This window comes from Geotrypetes seraphini, chromosome 17, assembly GCF_902459505.1.
Source record: "Geotrypetes seraphini chromosome 17, aGeoSer1.1, whole genome shotgun sequence".
Lineage (NCBI taxonomy): Eukaryota > Metazoa > Chordata > Amphibia > Gymnophiona > Dermophiidae > Geotrypetes > Geotrypetes seraphini.
Genome location: NC_047100.1, coordinates 44,579,279 through 44,597,511, shown reverse-complemented (window position 1 = coordinate 44,597,511; position 18,233 = coordinate 44,579,279). Strand labels below are relative to the sequence as shown.

At 46.2% G+C, this 18,233-nt stretch overlaps 1 protein-coding gene across 3 annotated transcripts in view; it reads right to left on the bottom strand.

Annotated features, from left to right (window-relative positions):
• The window catches only part of DOCK3 (dedicator of cytokinesis 3), a 694,894-nt gene that overhangs the window by 328,232 nt on the left and 348,429 nt on the right, over positions 1-18,233 (bottom strand). For all 3 annotated transcript variants that reach the window (XM_033926008.1, XM_033926006.1, XM_033926007.1), the window contains exon 23: positions 15,625-15,795. In XM_033926008.1, coding sequence (XP_033781899.1) covers positions 15,625-15,795 — 171 coding nt within the window. The remainder of the gene's footprint in view (positions 1-15,624; positions 15,796-18,233) is intronic.

The window sequence follows — 18,233 nt, the reverse complement described above, 5'->3', positions numbered from 1 at the left end:
CTAAGGATGGTCGCAAAACCAGTTTTACGATCATTCCTGTTCCCCGACCCGATTCACTAAATGGCCCATCGCCTACTTAACGATCTAATCCACCCATGCAAATGAGCAAAACCTATGCAAAATAGCCAAGCGATTGATTCACTAATAATTGCCTGGCTATTTTGCATCAGATTTTACCACTAAGCCCGACTGCTGCAGACCTGTCGGTAACTATGTTACCAACAGGTTTGCCTAGTTTTTTTTTTAATGGCACTGACATTTTGCATGTATTACACATGCAAAATATCTGGCCAATTTTTTTTTTTTAATGAAAAAGCCCCTCCCCCCCCCCAAGAAAAAGGCAGGAGGGATGCCCACTCCCTCTTGCCACTGGACGTGGACCCTCACTCCCCGACCCTGTCCCCTTCCCCGTACCTTAAAAAGTTGGGAGCAAGAGGGGTGCTCAGCCCCTTGCTCCATACGCCTCCTGGACGCGACTGGGCCTTAAGTCCCACCCCGATTCATCATGTAATGCACAGGGAGGGGCATAAGGCCCTAATTTGCTGAGGGGCCTTAGTCAATCAGGGACTTCCTTAGGGAGTAGCCTAAGGAAGTCCCTGATTGGCTCAGGTGCCTCAGGTCCCTTCCAAGGGAGGAGCCCAAGGCGCCTGAGCCAATCAGGGCCTTAGGCCCCTTCTCGTGCATCCCCTCCCAGTCACGTCCAGGAGGCCTACGAAGCAGGAGGGACTGAGCACCCCTCCTGCTCCCAACTTTTTTAAGTACGGAAAGTGGGGAGGGGGTCCACTTTCAGTGGCAGGACAGAGTGGGCACCTCTCCTGCCGGGTTTTTTGCTGGCAGGAGGGAATGGGCATCCCTTCTGTCGTTTTGGTTTTGTTTGTTTTTTTGTCAGGGAGCCGGGGCTGATGGTAGGAGGGAGTGGGCATCCCTCCTGCCTTTTTCTTCGGGGGGGGGGGGAGGCTTTTATTTTTTTATTTTTTGTAAATCTTTATTCATTTTTGCAACTTACAACAAGTATATCAATAAATGACATTTGAAATTGAATACATCACTTGAATTTCCATCATATACATCATTAATAATAAATGATAGAATTTAATCCCTCCCTCCCATCCCTCTCATATCCTCTTCCGGGAGATCTAACGGAAGTACTAGACAAAAAAGAAATAATGTCTGAACTGAGGTGCACAGAGCAGATGCTTCAAGACAATGCAAACAACATCACCGAAGTGAAAGCAGAACTGCTGAATATGAATCGGCAGATGGAAATAGCTAACAAGTGTATGACGATCTTAGAAAACAAGATGGAACAGATGGAACTCTCTGAGAGGAGATGTAAAATTGACAGTCTTTCTTTTTTAAATGGGCCAGATATTTTGGGTAGGAGGTCTGTGCCAGAAGACATATGAGGAGAGACTGGAAGCCCTGAATATGTATACCCTAGAGGAAAGAAGGGACAGGGGAGATATGATTCAGATGTTCAAATACTTCAAACATATCAACTGGACATGCTGGATGATGTTCTTCAGTGGTTTTTCCCCTTTCAATCTTATCTTGAATGTTTTTTGTTTGCATGTGGAAGTCCTGTCCTATTATTTGGTTGGTATTTCTTCTCTCTATTTTAATTCTTGATTGTACATAGAACATAAGCAATGCCTCCGCTGGGTCAGATCTGAGGTCCATCGTGCCCAGCAATCCGCTCATGCGGCGGCCCAACAGGTCCTCTATCTATAGCCCTCTATCCCCTCTTCCAGCATGAAATTGTCCAATCTTTTCTTGAACCCCAGTACCATACTTTGCCCTATTACGCCCTCTGGAAATGCATTCCTGGTGTCCACCGCACGTTGGGTAAAGAAGAACCTCCTAGCATTCGTTTTGAATCTGTCCCCTTTCAACTTTTCCGAATGCCCTCTTGCTCTTTTATTTTTTGAAAGTTTGAAGAATCTGTCCCTGTCCACTCTCTCTATGCCTTTCATGATCTTGTAAATCTCCATCATATCCCCTCTAAGTCTCCTCTTCTCCAGGGAAAAGAGTCCCAGTTTCTCCAATCTCTCAGCGTATGAAAGGTTTTCCATACCTTTTATCAGACATGTCGCTCTCCTCTGAACCCTCTCGCGTAACACCATATTCTTCTTAAGGTACGGCGACCAATATTGGATGCAATACTCCAGATGCGGACGCACCATCGCCCGATACAACGGCAGGATAACTTCTTTCGTTCTGGTAGTAATACCCTTCCATTTGCTCTCTTAGCGGCCGCTGCGCACTGTACCATTGGCTTCATTGTCATGTCCACCATTACCCCCAAGTCCCTTTCTTGGGTACTCTCCTTCAATAACATCCCTCCCATCGTATAGCTGTACCTCGGGTTTCTGCTTCCCACATGTAGTACTTTACATTTCTCAACGTTGAACTTCATCTGCCATCTCGTCGCCCATTCCCCTAGTTTGTTCAAGTCTCTTTGCAATTCTTCACAGTCCTCTTTAGTCCGAGCTCCACTAAATAGTTTGGTGTCATCCACGAATTTTATTATCTCATACTTCGTCCCTGTTTCTAGATCATTTATAAATATATTAAATAGCAGTTATAAATATATTAAATAGCAGTGTCCCGAGCACCGAGCCCTGTGGGACACCACTCGTGACCCTCCTCCAGTCCGAGTTGTGGCCCTTCACTCCTACCCTGTTTCCTACCCACCAACCAGTTTCTGTTCCATCTATGTACGTCTCCTTCCACCCCATGGTTCTTCAGTTTCCGAAGTAGGTGTTCATGGGGTACCTTGTCAAAGGTTTTTTGGAAATCTAGATATATGATGTCTATGGGGTCTCTCCTCTGTCCATCCGTTTGTTAATTCCTTCGAAGAAGTGCAATAAGCTTGTTAGACATGATTTCCCCTTGCAGAAACCATGCTGGCTGGTTATCAGAAGTTTGTTTCTTTCAAAATGTTCATCAATGTTGTCTTTTATAGTGCTTCCACCATGTTCCCCGGAACCGAGGTCAGACTCACCGGTCTGTAGTTTCCCAGGTCACCTCTTGATCCCTTTTTAAAGATGGGCGTAACCGTTAGCTATCTTCCAATCCTCCGGGATCACGCCTGTTTTCAGGGATAGATTGTAAATTTGCTGCAGTAGTTCCGCTATCTCCTCCTTTAGTGCCTTCAGAACCCTTGGATGGATTCCGTCCGGACCAGGGGATTTATCAGTTTTTAATTTTTCTAGCTGCCTGCATACGTCTTCAAGGCTCACTTCCATAGATGTTAATTTTTCTGCTTGATCTCCATTGAAGATTTGCTCAGGTTCCGGTATGTTGGATGTGTCTTCGTTTGTAAATACAGATGAAAAGAACATGTTAAGTCTTTCTGCTACTTAAGCAGAATATCAAATGCTAATAAACATTTAAAAATGGCCTCAAATTATTGGGCAAATGCTATGTTGGCACTTTTAGTATATAAGACTCCATGAATTTGTTTCTTTTTCTTATTCCCCAACTTTGATTTTTAATTTATATCTTTGACTATTAGGTTGAATTCAGGATAAAGCTGACAGATCCCTGCTCTTGCCATTACAATTAAACTTGTTATTGGTTTGCCATCTGCTCTGGTATTATCCTTATGAAGATTATTTTACTGTTCATCTTTTAAGTGTCTCTAGATCACTTTCAAGTTTTATATGGGTTTAGCTTAATTTAACCTATTTTCTAATTCTCACAGCATTAATGGAGGGTGGGACCATAAAAGCTGTTTTAGTCCTGTGGTATATACTGATAACAGATTCATAATGAGACTTACCTGTTATGTTTTCTTTATACAGTATATTGTCTTAATATACAGTATAGCACAGTTACTTACCGTAACAGGTGTTATCCAGGGACAGCAGGCAGATATTCTTGACTGATGGGTGACGGCACCGACGGAGCCCCGGTACGGACAATTTTAGAGTGATTGCACTCTAAGAACTTGGAAAGTTCTGGTAGGCCGCACCGCGCACGCGCGAGTGCCTTCCCGCCCGACAGAGGCGCGCGGTCCCCAGTTAGGATAAGCCAGCTAAGAAGCCAACCCGGGGAGGTGGGAGGGACGCAAGAATATCTGCCTGCTGTCCCTGGATAACACCTGTTACGGTAAGTAACTGTGCTTTATCCCAGGACAAGCAGGCAGCATATTCTTGACTGATGGGTGACCTCCAAGCTAACAAAAAGAGGGATGGAGGGAAGGTTGGCCATTAGGAAAACAAATTTTGCAAAACAGATTGGCCTAAGTGTCCATCCCGTCTGGAGAATGCATCCAGACAATAGTGAGATGTAAAAGTGTGAACTGAGGACCAAGTAGCAGCCTTGCAGATTTCCTCAATAGGAGTGGAACGGAGGAAAGCTACAGATGCTGCCATAGCTCGGACTTTATGGGCTGTGACAGAACCTTCCAGTGTCAGACCGGTCTGAGCATAACAGAATGAAATGCACGCTGCCAGCCAATTAGACAACGTACGCTTAGAAACAGGACGTCCCAATTTATTCGGATCAAAGGACAGAAAGAGTTGAGGGAATGATCTGTGGGGCTTAGTACGGTTTAAATAGTAAGCCAGAGCCCTTTTACAGTCCAAAGTATGTAGAGCCTGCTCTCCAGGATGCGAGTGAGGTTTCGGAAAAAAGACAGGCAGAACAATGGATTGGTTGAGATGGAATTCAGAGACAACCTTAGGGAGAAACTTTGGATGTGTACGCAGAACCACCTTGTCATGATGGAAAATTGTAAAAGGTGGATCCGCAACTAGTGCATGTAACTCACTGACCCTCCTGGCAGAGGTAAGAGCAATAAGGAAAAGTACCTTCCAAGTGAGGAACTTGAAAGAAGCAGTAGCCAATGGTTCAAATGGAGGCTTCATTAAAGCGGAAAGAACTACATTGAGATCCCAGATAACAGGAGGGGCTTTAAGAGGTGGTTTCACATTAAAAAGACCCCGCATGAACCTGGACACCAAGGGATGAGCTGAGAGGAGTTTTCCATGGACTGGCTCATGAAAAGCCGCAATAGCACTGAGGTGGACTCTGATTGAAGTGGACTTGAGGCCAGAGTCGGACAACGAAAGGAGATAATCCAACAAGGTCTCCACTGCAAGGGAAGTGGGATCATGATGATGAAGAAGACACCAGGAAGAAAAACGTGTCCACTTCTGATGGTAACATTGTAGAGTGGCCGGTTTCCTGGAGGCATCCAGAATTGAACGAACAGGCTGAGACAAAAGCGAATCATTCGAAGTCAGCCCGAGAGATACCAAGCTGTCAGGTGCAGAGACTGGAGGTTGGGATGTAGAAGGGTTTCCTGATGCTGTGTAAGCAGAGAAGGAAATAGTGGAAGAAGAAAAGGTTCCCTGGAACTGAGTTGAAGTAGAAGGGAGAACCAATGTTGCCTGGGCCACCTTGGAGCAATCAGAATCAAGGTGGCTCGGTCCTTCTTGAGCTTGAACAAGGTCCTCAACATGAGAGGCAGAGGAGGGAAAGCATACAGGAACCGATTGGACCAATCGAGGAGAAACGCATCCGCTGCCAGACGGTGAGGAGAGTAGAGTTTGGAGCAGAATAGGGGCAGCTGGTGATTGTGAGGAGCTGCAAAGAGGTCTATCTGAGGAGTGCCCCATTGAGCGAAAATGGATTGTAGAGTTACAGGATCGAGTGTCCACTCGTGAGGCTGGAGAATTCTGCTGAGCTTGTCCGCTAAAGAATTCTTTTCTCCCTGAATGTAAATCGCTTTCAGGAATAGATGATGATTTATGGCCCAAGTCCAGATTTTCTGGGCTTCTTGGCACAAGAGGCGAGAGCCCATTCCACCCTGCTTGTTGATGTAGTACATCGCTACTTGATTGTCTGTGCACAGCAGGAGGACCTGAGGAAAGAGAAGATGTTGGAAGGCCTTGAGGGCATAAAACATCGCTCTGAGTTCCAGGAAATTGATGTGATGTTTCTTTTCCTGGGCTGTCCAAAGGCCTTGAGTTTGGAACTCGTTCAAATGAGCTCCCCAAGCATAAGGGGAGGCATCGGTTGTGATGACTAGTTGATGAGGAGGTAGATGGAACAGCAGACCTCTGGATAGATTTGAGGATACTAACCACCATTGTAGAGACTGACGAAGAGATGATGTCACAGATATGTGACGTGAGCAAGGATCCGTCGCTTGGGACCACTGGGTAGCTAGGGTCCACTGAGGTGTGCGCAGGTGAAGACGTGCCAGAGGGGTGACATGAACTGTGGAAGCCATGTGTCCCAATAGTATCATCATTTCTTTGGCCGAAATGGAACTTTGAGGAAGAACCTGTTGGCACAAAACCTGAAGAGTGTGGAGACGGTTGGACGGAAGGAATGCTCTCATGAGGGTCGTGTCTAGCACCGCTCCAATGAATTGAAGTCTCTGAGTGGGGATGAGATGAGATTTGGGAAAATTGACCTCGAACCCCAGAATCTGTAAGAACAAGATGGTTTGATTGGTGGCCAGTAACACTGTTTGAGGAGAACTGGCCTTTATCAGCCAATCGTCCAGGTAAGGGAAAACTTGAAGATGATGTGAACGAAGGAAAGCAGCCACCACAATCAGACATTTGGTGAACACTCTTGGAGATGAAGCAAGACCGAAGGGAAGAACTTTGTATTGGTAATGACAGTGATTGATCATGAAGCGGAGATACTGTCTGGAGGCTAGATGGATGGGAATATGAGTGTAAGCCTCCTTGAGGTGGAGGGAGCATAGCCATTCGCCCTGATTGAGAAGAGGATAAAGAGTTGCTAAGGAAAGCATCTTGAATTTCTCCTTGACCAAGCATTTGTTGAGATCTCGAAGATCTAAAATGGGCCTGAGATCTCCTGATTTCTTTGGAACTAGAAAGTAACGGGAGTAAAATCCCTGTCCTTTCTGGTCTAGAGGAACTTCTTCTATGGCGTTTAGAAGAAGGAGGGATTGAACCTCTTGAATCAGGAGAGAGGATTGATGAGTGTTCAAAGCAGACTCTTTTGGCAGACTTTGATCGGAATAAGTCTGGAAGTTGAGAGAGTAGCCGTGGCGGATGATGTTGAGGACCCATTGGTCGGATGCAATGATCTCCCAACGGCTGAGATAATAGGTCAGGCGCCCTCCTATCGGTTGAGGAAGATGGGCAGATGGTGGAATATTGGCTATGCTCAGGAGAAACACGTCAAAAGGGCTGGGTAGACTTTTGAGGTGGTGGAGGTTTTTGCTGCTGTTGTGCCTGCCTCGGAGGTTGACGTTGTTGTTGTTGTCGCTGACGTCTAGGTTGTTGAGTAGCCTGAGGTAAGGGGCGAGCAGCATAACGGCGTTGGTAGGCCGATTGTTGTCGGAAAGGCCTAGCAGGTGGAGTCTTCTTTTTATTCTTTAGGAGAGTATCCCAACGTGTCTCATGTGCTGAAAGTTTTTGTGTGGTGGAATCCATGGAATCACCAAACAGCTCATTCCCTAAGCAAGGTGCATTTGCTAGACGGTCTTGGTGGTTTACCTCTAGCTCTGAGACCCTGAGCCATGCCAACCTGCGCATAGCCACTGACATAGCAGTGGCTCTAGAAGTCAATTCGAAAGTATCATAAAGCACAGTTACTTACCGTAACAGGTGTTATCCAGGGACAGCAGGCAGATATTCTTGACTGATGGGTGACGGCACCGACGGAGCCCCGGTACGGACAATTTTAGAGTGATTGCACTCTAAGAACTTTAGAAAGTTCTAGCTAGGCCGCACCGCGCGTGCGCGAGTGCCTTCCCGCCCGACAGAGGCGCGCGGTCCCCAGTTAGGATAAGCCAGCTAAGAAGCCAACCCGGGGAGGTGGGAGGGACGCAAGAATATCTGCCTGCTGTCCCTGGATAACACCTGTTACGGTAAGTAACTGTGCTTTATCCCAGGACAAGCAGGCAGCATATTCTTGACTGATGGGTGACCTCCAAGCTAACAAAAAGAGGGATGGAGGGAAGGTTGGCCATTAGGAGAATAAATTTTGTAAACAGATTGGCCGAAGTGTCCATCCCGCCTGGAGAATGCATCCAGACAATAGTGAGATGTGAAAGTATGAACTGAGGACCAAGTAGCAGCTTTGCAGATTTCCTCAATAGGAGTGGAACGGAGGAAAGCTACAGACGCTGCCATAGCTCTAATTTTGTGGCCCGTGACAGAACCCTCCAGTGTCAGGCCCGACTGAGCATAACAAAAAGAAACGCAAGCAGCAAGCCAATTGGATAGAGTGCGTTTAGATACAGGGTGACCCAACTTGTTAGGATCAAAGGACAAAAACAGTTGAGGAGATGATCTGTGAGGTTTGGTGCGATCAAGATAGTAAGCCAGAGCACGTTTACAATCCAAGGTATGCAAAGCCTGTTCACCTGGATTAGAATGAGGCTTTGGGAAAAAAACAGGAAGAACGATGGATTGATTAAGGTGAAACTCAGACACAACCTTAGGAAGGAATTTTGGATGTGTACGAAGGACAACCTTATCATGGTGAAAAACAGTGAAAGGTGGATCAGCCACCAATGCATGGAGCTCACTGACCCTCCTGGCAGAAGTGAGAGCTATCAGAAAGACCACTTTCCAAGTTAGAAATTTAAAATGCGTTGTGGCCAGAGGCTCGAAAGGAGGCTTCATTAACGCAGAAAGAACCACATTAAGATCCCATACAACAGGAGGGGCCTTAAGAGGTGGTTTTACATTGAAAAGGCCTTTCATGAACCTTGAGACTAAGGGATGAGCTGAGAGGGGTTTTCCATGGATCGGCTCATGAAAAGCTGCAATGGCACTAAGATGGACCCTTATCGAAGAGGATTTAAGACCAGAGTCAGATAAGGACAAAAGATAGTCCAACACCAATCCCACTGCTGTAGATATGGGATTATGGTGATGTAACAGGCACCAGGAAGAAAACCGAGACCACTTCTGCTGGTAACATTGAAGAGTAGACGGTTTCCTGGAGGCATCAATAATAGAACGGACAGGCTGAGAAAGGAGAGCGTGAGCCGAAGTCAGCCCGAGAGATACCAAGCTGTCAGGTGCAGAGACTGTAAGTTGGGATGAAGAAGCGTTTGCTGATTCTGTGTAAGTAGTGAAGGAAACAGAGGAAGAGGTATGGGTTCCCTGGAACTGAGTTGAAGTAGAAGGGAAAACCAATGCTGTCTGGGCCACCGTGGAGCGATGAGGATCATGGTGGCTTGTTCCCTCTTGAGCTTGAATAAGGTGCGCAGCATGAGCGGAAGAGGAGGGAATGCATAAAGGAAGAGATTGGTCCAATCCAGAAGAAATGCATCGGGTTCCAGACGATGAGGAGAGTAAAGTCTGGAGCAAAACAGGGGCAGTTGATGGTTGTGGGGAGCTGCAAAAAGATCCACCTGAGGAGTGCCCCATTGAGAGAAAATGAACTGGAGAGTCGAGGGGTCGAGAGTCCATTCGTGAGGTTGAAGAATTCTGCTGAGATTGTCTGCTAAGCAATTCTGTTCCCCTTGGATGTAGACTGCTTTCAGGAATAGGTGACGAGCAGTCGCCCATGTCCAAATCCTTTGAGCTTCCTGACATAAAGGACGGGATCCCGTCCCTCCTTGTTTGTTGAGGTAATACATTGCAACTTGGTTGTCTGTGCAAATGAGAAGAACCTGAGGAAAGAGGAGATGTTGAAAAGCTTTGAGGGCGTAAAATATCGCTCTGAGTTCCAGGAAATTGATGTGGTGCTTCTTTTCCTGGGTGGTCCAAAACCCCTGAGTTTGGAACTCGTTCAAGTGAGCTCCCCATGCATAGGGGGAGGAATCCGTGGTGATGACTAGTTGATGAGGAGGTAGATGGAACAGTAGACCTCTGGATAGATTTGATGAGTTCAACCACCAAAGAAGCGACTGTCGAAGAGACGAGGTCACAGATATGTGTTGTGAACAAGGATCCGTCGCTTGTGACCACTGAGTCGCTAGGGTCCATTGAGGAGTACGCAGGTGGAGACGTGCGAAGGGGGTGACATGCACTGTGGATGCCATGTGCCCCAAAAGTACCATCATTTGATTTGCAGAGATGGAAGTTTTCTGGAACACCTGCTGAAAGAGATGAAGGATGGTGTGAAGGCGGTTTGGAGGAAGAAACGCCCTCATCTGAACAGTATCCAGAATGGCTCCAATGAATTGAAGTCGCTGAGTTGGAATGAGGTGTGACTTGGGTAGATTGATCTCGAACCCCAACAGTCGAAGGAAGGAAATGGTCTGATTGGTGGCTATGTGAACGGACTGAGGAGAAGGAGCCTTGATGAGCCAGTCGTCCAGATAAGGGAAGACTTGAAAATTGTGGGAGCGGAGATAAGCTGCGACCACAATCAGACATTTGGTGAATACCCTGGGAGAGGAGGCTAAGCCGAAGGGTAGCACCTTGTATTGGTAATGATGTTGGTTGACAAGAAAGCGAAGGTATTGTCTGGACATCAGATGAATTGGAATGTGAGTATACGCCTCCTTGAGATCGAGGGAACATAGCCAGTCTTCCTGAGAGAGAAGAGGGTATAGGGTGGCAAGAGATAACATCTTGAACTTCTCCTTGACCAGACATTTGTTGAGATCTCTGAGATCTAATATTGGTCTGAGATCTCCGGTTTTTTTGGGTACAAGAAAGTACCGGGAATAAAATCCCAGGCCTTGCTGGTCTAGAGGAACTGGTTCGATGGCATTGAGAAGGAGGAGGGATTGAACCTCCTGACCGAGAAGGAGGGACTGAGCCTTGTTGGAAGCAGACTCTTTTGGTAGACTTAACGGTGGAGGAGTCTGAAAGTTCAGGGCATATCCGTGAGCGATGATAGCAAGTACCCACTGGTCGGAGGTAATTGCTTCCCATCGAGACAGAAAAACCTGTAGTCGACCTCCTATGGGCTGAGGTAGAAGGCATGAGGGAGGAAGACTGGCAATGTTCTCGAGAAGAGAGTCAAAAGGGCTGTGTAGACTTAGGTTGAACAGCCGGTTTTACAGCAGGCTGTTGTTGTTGACGAGCCTGTTGCTGCTGTTGACGCTGCCTGCGAGGTTGAGGAGGATGAGTCTGAGCCGGGCGAGAAGAAAACCTTCTTTGATAAGAAGGTTGTTGCCTGAATGGACGAGGAGGAGGAGGTTTCTTCTTGTTTTTCAACAAGGTGTCCCACCTAGTCTCATGCGCGGAGAGCTTTTGTGTGGCGGTATCCATGGACTCCCCAAACAGCTCATCCCCCAGGCAAGGCGCATTGGCCAGTCGGTCCTGATGGTTTACATCCAGTTCTGAGACCCGTAGCCATGCCAACCTTCTCATTGCTACAGAAATAGCAGTGGCCCGTGACGTCAGTTCAAAAGTATCATAAATGGAACGGACCATAAACTTCCTGAGTTGCAAAAGACTAGAAGTACATTGCTGAAAAGCAGGAAGTTTACGGTCCGGAATGTACTTCTGAAAAGAGGTCACCTGTTGAATGAGATGCTTCAGGTAAAACGAGAAGTGGAATGCGTAATTACCTGAACGGTTGGCCAGCATGGCGTTTTGGTAAAGGCGCTTTCCAAATTTATCCATGGCCTTTCCCTCTCTGCCAGGAGGGACAGAGGCGTAAACACTGGCACCTACAGACTTCTTCAGGGTTGATTCCACCAACAAGGATTCATGGGGAAGTTGTTGCTTGTCGAATCCTGGGATTGGAATGACTTTATAAAGAGATTCCAATTTTCTTGGGGCTCCCGGGATGGTTAAGGGAGTTTCCAAGTTCTTATAGAAAGTTTCCCTCAAGATATCATGGAGGGGCAACTTTAAGAACTCCTTAGGAGGATGATCAAAGTCCAAGGCATCTAAGAATGCCTTGGACTTTTTAGAATCAGACTCCAAAGGAATTGAAAGGGTGTCTGACATTTCCCTTAAAAATTTGGTAAATGAGGAGTGCTCTGGCTTAGTAGCAGGGTCTTGCACCGATAGATCCTCCTCTTCAGATGAATAATCTTCCTCGGTACCGAGGTGATCATCCGAGTCATCCCACAAGTCAGGGTCCCGTACCGATTGGAGACGGCCCTGAGAAAGTGGAGTCGAGGTGCCAACATGTTTAGTCTTGCGTACCGATTTCCCCGAACGGTTGGAGACGGTACCAGGGGAGTGTAGAACGGTACGGGGCTCAGAGAACGGTACCGGTTCAGAAGTGTCCGGAGCAGAACGTCGTTTCGGTTCCGCTGATAGAATAGGCATGGACATGGATTTGTGCGGTGCCAACAAAGTCGATGTCAATAAAAGGGGTTGATCGACGGTCGGCACCGAAGGCTCATTGGGTACCGACACTGAAGGATTCGGTGTCAACAGAGCCGGGAGCAATTGTTGTAGTTGCTGTTTAAGTTGGGCCTGGAGGATAGAGGCAATGCGCTCATCCAACGTAGGTCCCGATTGCACCAGTACCGGTCTTTTCTTGCTCGGTACCTTCGGTGCCGCTCGACGCTCGGGTGAAGTTGATGCCGATGACGAGGCAGTGACTTCAATGGGAGCGGAGCGTTTACGGGGCCGGCGCTCAGTCTGCAGGACTTGGCTCACTGCATGCTCGACTGGTGGCCCTAGGACAGTAGGGGAAGGCTTCTTAGCCGGCTTACCTACAGGGATCGACGTCGGCGATGTATCTGTCGGTGCCGAGACAGTCGGTGTCGATTTGGAGGAAGTTGCTGATGTCGATACTGGTGCAACTTCCATGTCGGTGCCGAACAGAATTCGTTGCTGAATCTGTCGGTTTTTTAAAGTTCTTTTTTGTAAAGAACTACAGCGGGTGCAAGTGTCAGCCCTATGGTCCGGACCCAGACACTGAAGGCACCACTTGTGCGGGTCGGAGAGGGATATAGGGCGCGCACACCGCTGACACTTTTTGAAACCCGGTGACGGGGGCATGAAGGGAAAAACCGCTGTAGCAAAATCGAAGCCAGAGGCTTCGATGGTGCCAACAGGCCCCGCCGGGGTAGTCAATAAAAAAAGAAAAAAATAAAACAATTTTTTTTTTTTTTTTTACAAACGTTAAAAGAACAAGAAAGAAATAAAATGAAGAGAAAAATACGCGCGAGCGGGAAGGCAAGTGAACAGTTTAGAAAAAAACTTCCAACAGCCGTTGGAAACACGCGTCTTCTTAGCTCCGCGGAATTAAGAAAACTGGGGACCGCGCGCCTCTGTCGGGCGGGAAGGCACTTGCGCACGCGCGGTGCGGCCTAGCTAGAACTTTCTAAAGTTCTTAGAGTGCAATCACTCTAAAATTGTCCGTACCGGGGCTCCGTCGGTGCCGTCACCCATCAGTCAAGAATATGCTGCCTGCTTGTCCTGGGATAAATTGATCTTACGAGAAACTTTCTCAACTGGAGAAGAAAGGAAGTACAGGCCTGAAAAGTAGGTTTTTTGCGATCAGGAAGATATTTCTCAAAAGTGGAGACTGTTTGGATCAAATGCTTCAAATAAAATGAGAAATGAAAAGCATAGTTTCCTGATCTGTTGGCTAGCATGGCGTTTTGATATAACCGCTTGCCAAATTTGTCCATTGATTTGCCCTCTCTACCAGGAGGGACTGAGGCATACACATTAGCTCCCGCTGATTTCTTTAAAGTGGATTCCACTAAAAGAGATTCATGCGGGAGTTGGGGTTTATCAAACCCAGGAATAGGAATCACCCTGTATAAAGAGTCCAGTTTACGAGGGGCTCCTGGGACAGTCAGGGGAGTCTCTAGGTTTTTATAAAACGTTTCTCTCAATATATCATGGAGAGGAAGTTTAAGAAATTCCCTTGGAGGCTGGTCAAAGTCCAAAGCATCAAGAAATGCCTTAGATTTCTTTGACTCAGCCTCCAAGGGAATAGACAAGGATTCACACATTTCCTTTAAGAAAGATGGAAAAGATGTGGAATCTGGGTGAGAAGAGGGATTGGTAACAAGGCGTTCCTCCTCATCAGAAGAGCATTCACCTTCGGATAGAAAGGGCTCTTCAGAATCACCCCATAAATCAGGATCCCTAACCTGAGAGCCATGATGTCGAGACTCTGGTGTGGAGGGGTCCAGGTGTCGGGTTTTATGGGTGGACTTGCCCGACCTCATGGATACGGTACCAGGCGATGCAACCTGTTGAGCTGGTACCGAGGTTTGTACCGCCTGGTGGTGAGATGTAAGCTCTGGAGCTAACATCGGCATCGAAGTCGATGAGGTGGTAAGAACCGGTACCGACAAAGTGGATGCCGATAAAAGAGGGCGTTCCACTATCGGTACCGGTGGCTCCGACCGTACCGGAACTGGAAGGTTCTGGGGCAAAAGAGCAGGCAGTAGCTGTTGGAGTTGCTCTCTCAGCTGTACCTGCAGAACGGCGGCAATACGCTCGTCCAGTGAAGGCACCGGTACCGCCTTTTTCTTCTGCGGTACCTTGGGTGCCGCTCGACACTCCGACGAAGAACCCGATGTCGAGGGGCTAACTTCAATCAGAGCGGAGCGCTTCCGTGGGCGCCTCGAGGTCGGCAGGATTGGACTCACTGCAGTGGAGACCGGAGGACGCTCCAGCGGGGAAGGCTTCTTAGCCGGCTTACCTGCTGGATGCGACGCCGGCGCGGTATCGCGCGGTGTCGATGAAGTCGGTGCCGCTTGAGATGGAATCAATGTCGGTGCCGGTACGGTGGAATCGGACATCTCGGCACCAAAAAGTAACCGCTGCTGGATTTGACGGTTTTTAAGTGTTCTTTTTTTCAAAGTTGCACAGCGGGTGCAAGTGGACGCTTGATGGTCGGGACCAAGACACTGCAGACACCAGTTATGCGGGTCTGTCAGTGATATTGGCCTAGCACACCGCTGGCACTTTTTAAACCCGGGCTGAGGGGGCATGAAAGTGAAGACAGCCTCTGCCAAATCGAAGGCCGAGGCTTCGATTGTGGCAACAGGCCCCGCCGGGGCGAAACGAAAAAATGAAAGAAAAACAATTAATTTTTTTTTTTTTTTTTTTTAGAAAAGAAATAAAGAAACCTTTATTTTAAACAAAGGTTTACGCGAGCGGGAAGATCGAAAAAATTTTCTTCAACAGCCGTTGAGGAAACGCGTCTTCTTAGCTCCGCGGAAACTAAGAAACTGGGTACCGCGCGCCTCTGTCGGGCGGGAAGGCACTCGCGCGTGCGCGGTGCGGCCTACCAGAACTTTCCAAGTTCTTAGAGTGCAATCACTCTAAAATTGTCCGTACCGGGGCTCCGTCGGTGCCGTCACCCATCAGTCAAGAATATGCTGCCTGCTTGTCCTGGGATAAATATCTATATCTATAAATGATTTGAGATTATGCTGCCATTCAAAGATACCTTTTTCAGTTTAAAAATGTTTCATTACAGTTTTACAAAAACAGAACATAATAAACAAAACTTGATGTTAATGAATTATTGTCAAGATGGGCATTTGTAATTCCATGTTTCAAAGACTTGCTCATCAGTAAATACAGGTCTTAGAAAATGTATTGCTATATTTGATTTTTGCTGGCCTGTGTTGTTCTGTGAGTAGAACAAGAGATTAGACAGCTAGAAAGTATTTAGTTCTCATGGTCAATCCAAGTCTCACAGTATTAACACAGCAAAGCAGGTAAGCATACATTTGAGTACATCTGCTGCCCAGTGTGGGCATGATTGCATAGCTTTATGGCTGACCTGAGTAAAGATGAGTGTATCTGAGCTCCTACTGTCCAAGCTCAGTACAAAGCGAATGCTCTGGAAAAGTTCCTGGATGCTACAACGGAAATTCTCCTCCTCCATTCCGCAGGTAGCTCTGGAGTACAGGATGCGGGATTGGATGATAAACTTGAACAGGTACTCGAGAGCCTTGAAGAAGAGGCGGATGTATAAACAGCAGTGGAAAACAAAAGAAGAAAATTAGCTGCCAAATGATAAGTATACCAGAAAAGATAACATATATTTTGGATAAAAAGAAAGCTGTAATATATTCCTTGTATATAATAGAATATATATACAAGGAATATATATTAAGGAATATTAGCAACAGTAGTACAAATTTGCAACATCATCAATAAAATCTTGTCTTAATCAGTGTTTTTCTTAACATTTGCAGATATATCACCACTTGGCTCTCCACAGAAATGTTTGGCAGCCAGGTGGCATGAAGGGAAGTAGGTGGCTGAGGAAGGAGGAATACTGCACAGTATTAGATTTTTTTTCTGTGATTTATAAATGTAACCACTCTCTCTCTCTGCAAACAAAAGCAGCATTTAAAAGTACGATATATACTTGAATATAAACCGACCCGAATATAAACTTTCCCCCATCACTCTCCCATAAAGGAGGAAAAAAGGTTGACTTGAATATAAACCCTGCCAAGCTCTGCACCCAGTCTCCCTCCCACTCTGCCATTCCCCACGTACCTTAAGTAGCCCTGGTGGTCCAGTGGTGAATCGCGGCAGGAGTGACCTTCCTTCACTCCTGCCAGTTCTGAACCACTAATTAATTGGCTGCCACAAGAACGGGACCGTGAGAACATGCAGCAGCCAATTGGATAGTGGTTCTGCATGGACAGGAGTGGAAGACGGTTGCTCCTGCAGCAATTCACCGCTGGACCACAAGGTACACGGGGAAGACAGGAGGGAGATAAAACTAATTAGAATCGACTGGGACTGGAGGTGGGAGGGATCCCTCCTGTCCCGGCCACTGCTGGACCACCAGGTTTCACAACAAGCCCGTGAAGGCCTGCAAGATATCGGGAGGGAGGTGTGAAAGAATACAGAACCTGGTAGGTAGGGAGGAGGGCTGGGTACAGAGCCTGGAAGAGGAGGGAGTGAGGGGGGCTGGATGCATAGCCTGGTAGAGCAGCGAGGGAAGGTGAACAGGGTGTAAGGTAAGGCAAGACATTGCAACTTGAATATTAAACTCCCAACCCCAACCCAGTTTATATTCAAGTAAACCTCCCAGTTTATATTCAAGTCAACCTTTTTTTCTCCTTTTTTGGGGAAAAAAGGGTTATCTCAATTTATATTCGGGTCAGTTTATATTCGAGTATATACGGTAATAGCATTCCAGTATATATACTGATATATGCACATTTACAGTCATGTGAAAAAATTAGGACACCCCATGAAATATTCAGTTCTTTCTTAAGAAATGTTCACATATTCATTACAATAATTTATTAATGGTCTCCACACATCCTTAAATTTATTAAAATATCATTTTTCCCTGATTAACATAAATGAAAGAATGGGGAGGGGGTGGGTTTTTGAATTTCATTATTTGTTATGAAGGGACGGAAGAATTTATTATATTATATGTATTATTTGATATTAGTATGGTGGGAGGGAAGGGGACAAATCTTATTTAATGAAAAAGTTTGTGGAATTTCAAGTGATGTATTAAGTTAAATTGTTGTTACTTTCTGTGCACTTGATGTAAAACATAAAATGAATAAAGAATTTTTTTTTTTTAAAAAGAAATGTTCACATATTGATGTCAATTTTTTTTTTTTTTACTCTAGAAAAGAAAGTGATGTAATTGCAGGTAAACAACAAGATTTTTCCTTGATTTACTTATGAAACAAAAGATATCCACAAAAATGTGTATTCTGAGGAATAAATTAAGACACCCCCACATATCCTCCTACTTAAAGTGGCTCAAATCACACACAGGTGTATCACATCAGGTGCACATGATTAGAACATCGTTACTCAGCATTTTGAAGGAGGTTTGACCTACTTAAACCTCAGACATTTAGTTTGGTGTGCTTATGACTGCTGTGGTGAGAGTGAACACCATGGTGAGATCAAAAGAGCTGTCTGAAGCCTTCAGAAAGAAGACTGTAGTAGCTTATAAGTCTTGTAATGGATTTAAAAAGATCTTGAAAGAATTTGACATTATGCATTCTACGGTCCAGAAAATAATGTATAAGTGGAGGACTTTCCAAACAACTGTCAGCATGCCCAGGTCTGGTTGTCCAAGCAAGTTGACCCCCATAGCAGACTGCAAGATGCTAAAAGAAGTCATCACGGGACGTACAGCAGGCTCTTGCTACTGTTGATATGAAAGTGCATGCCTCTACAATCGGAAAGAGACTGCACATATTTAACTTGAATGGGAGGTATGCAAGGAGGAAACCTTGGTTCTCTAAGAGAAACATCAATGCTAGACTGAAGTTTGCCAAAGAGAACGTAGACAAACACAGGACTTCTGGAATCGTGTTCCATGGACAGATGAGTCTAAAATTGAATTATCTACAAAATTTAGTGCTAAAGCTGAGTTAACCTGCTTGCAAGGCA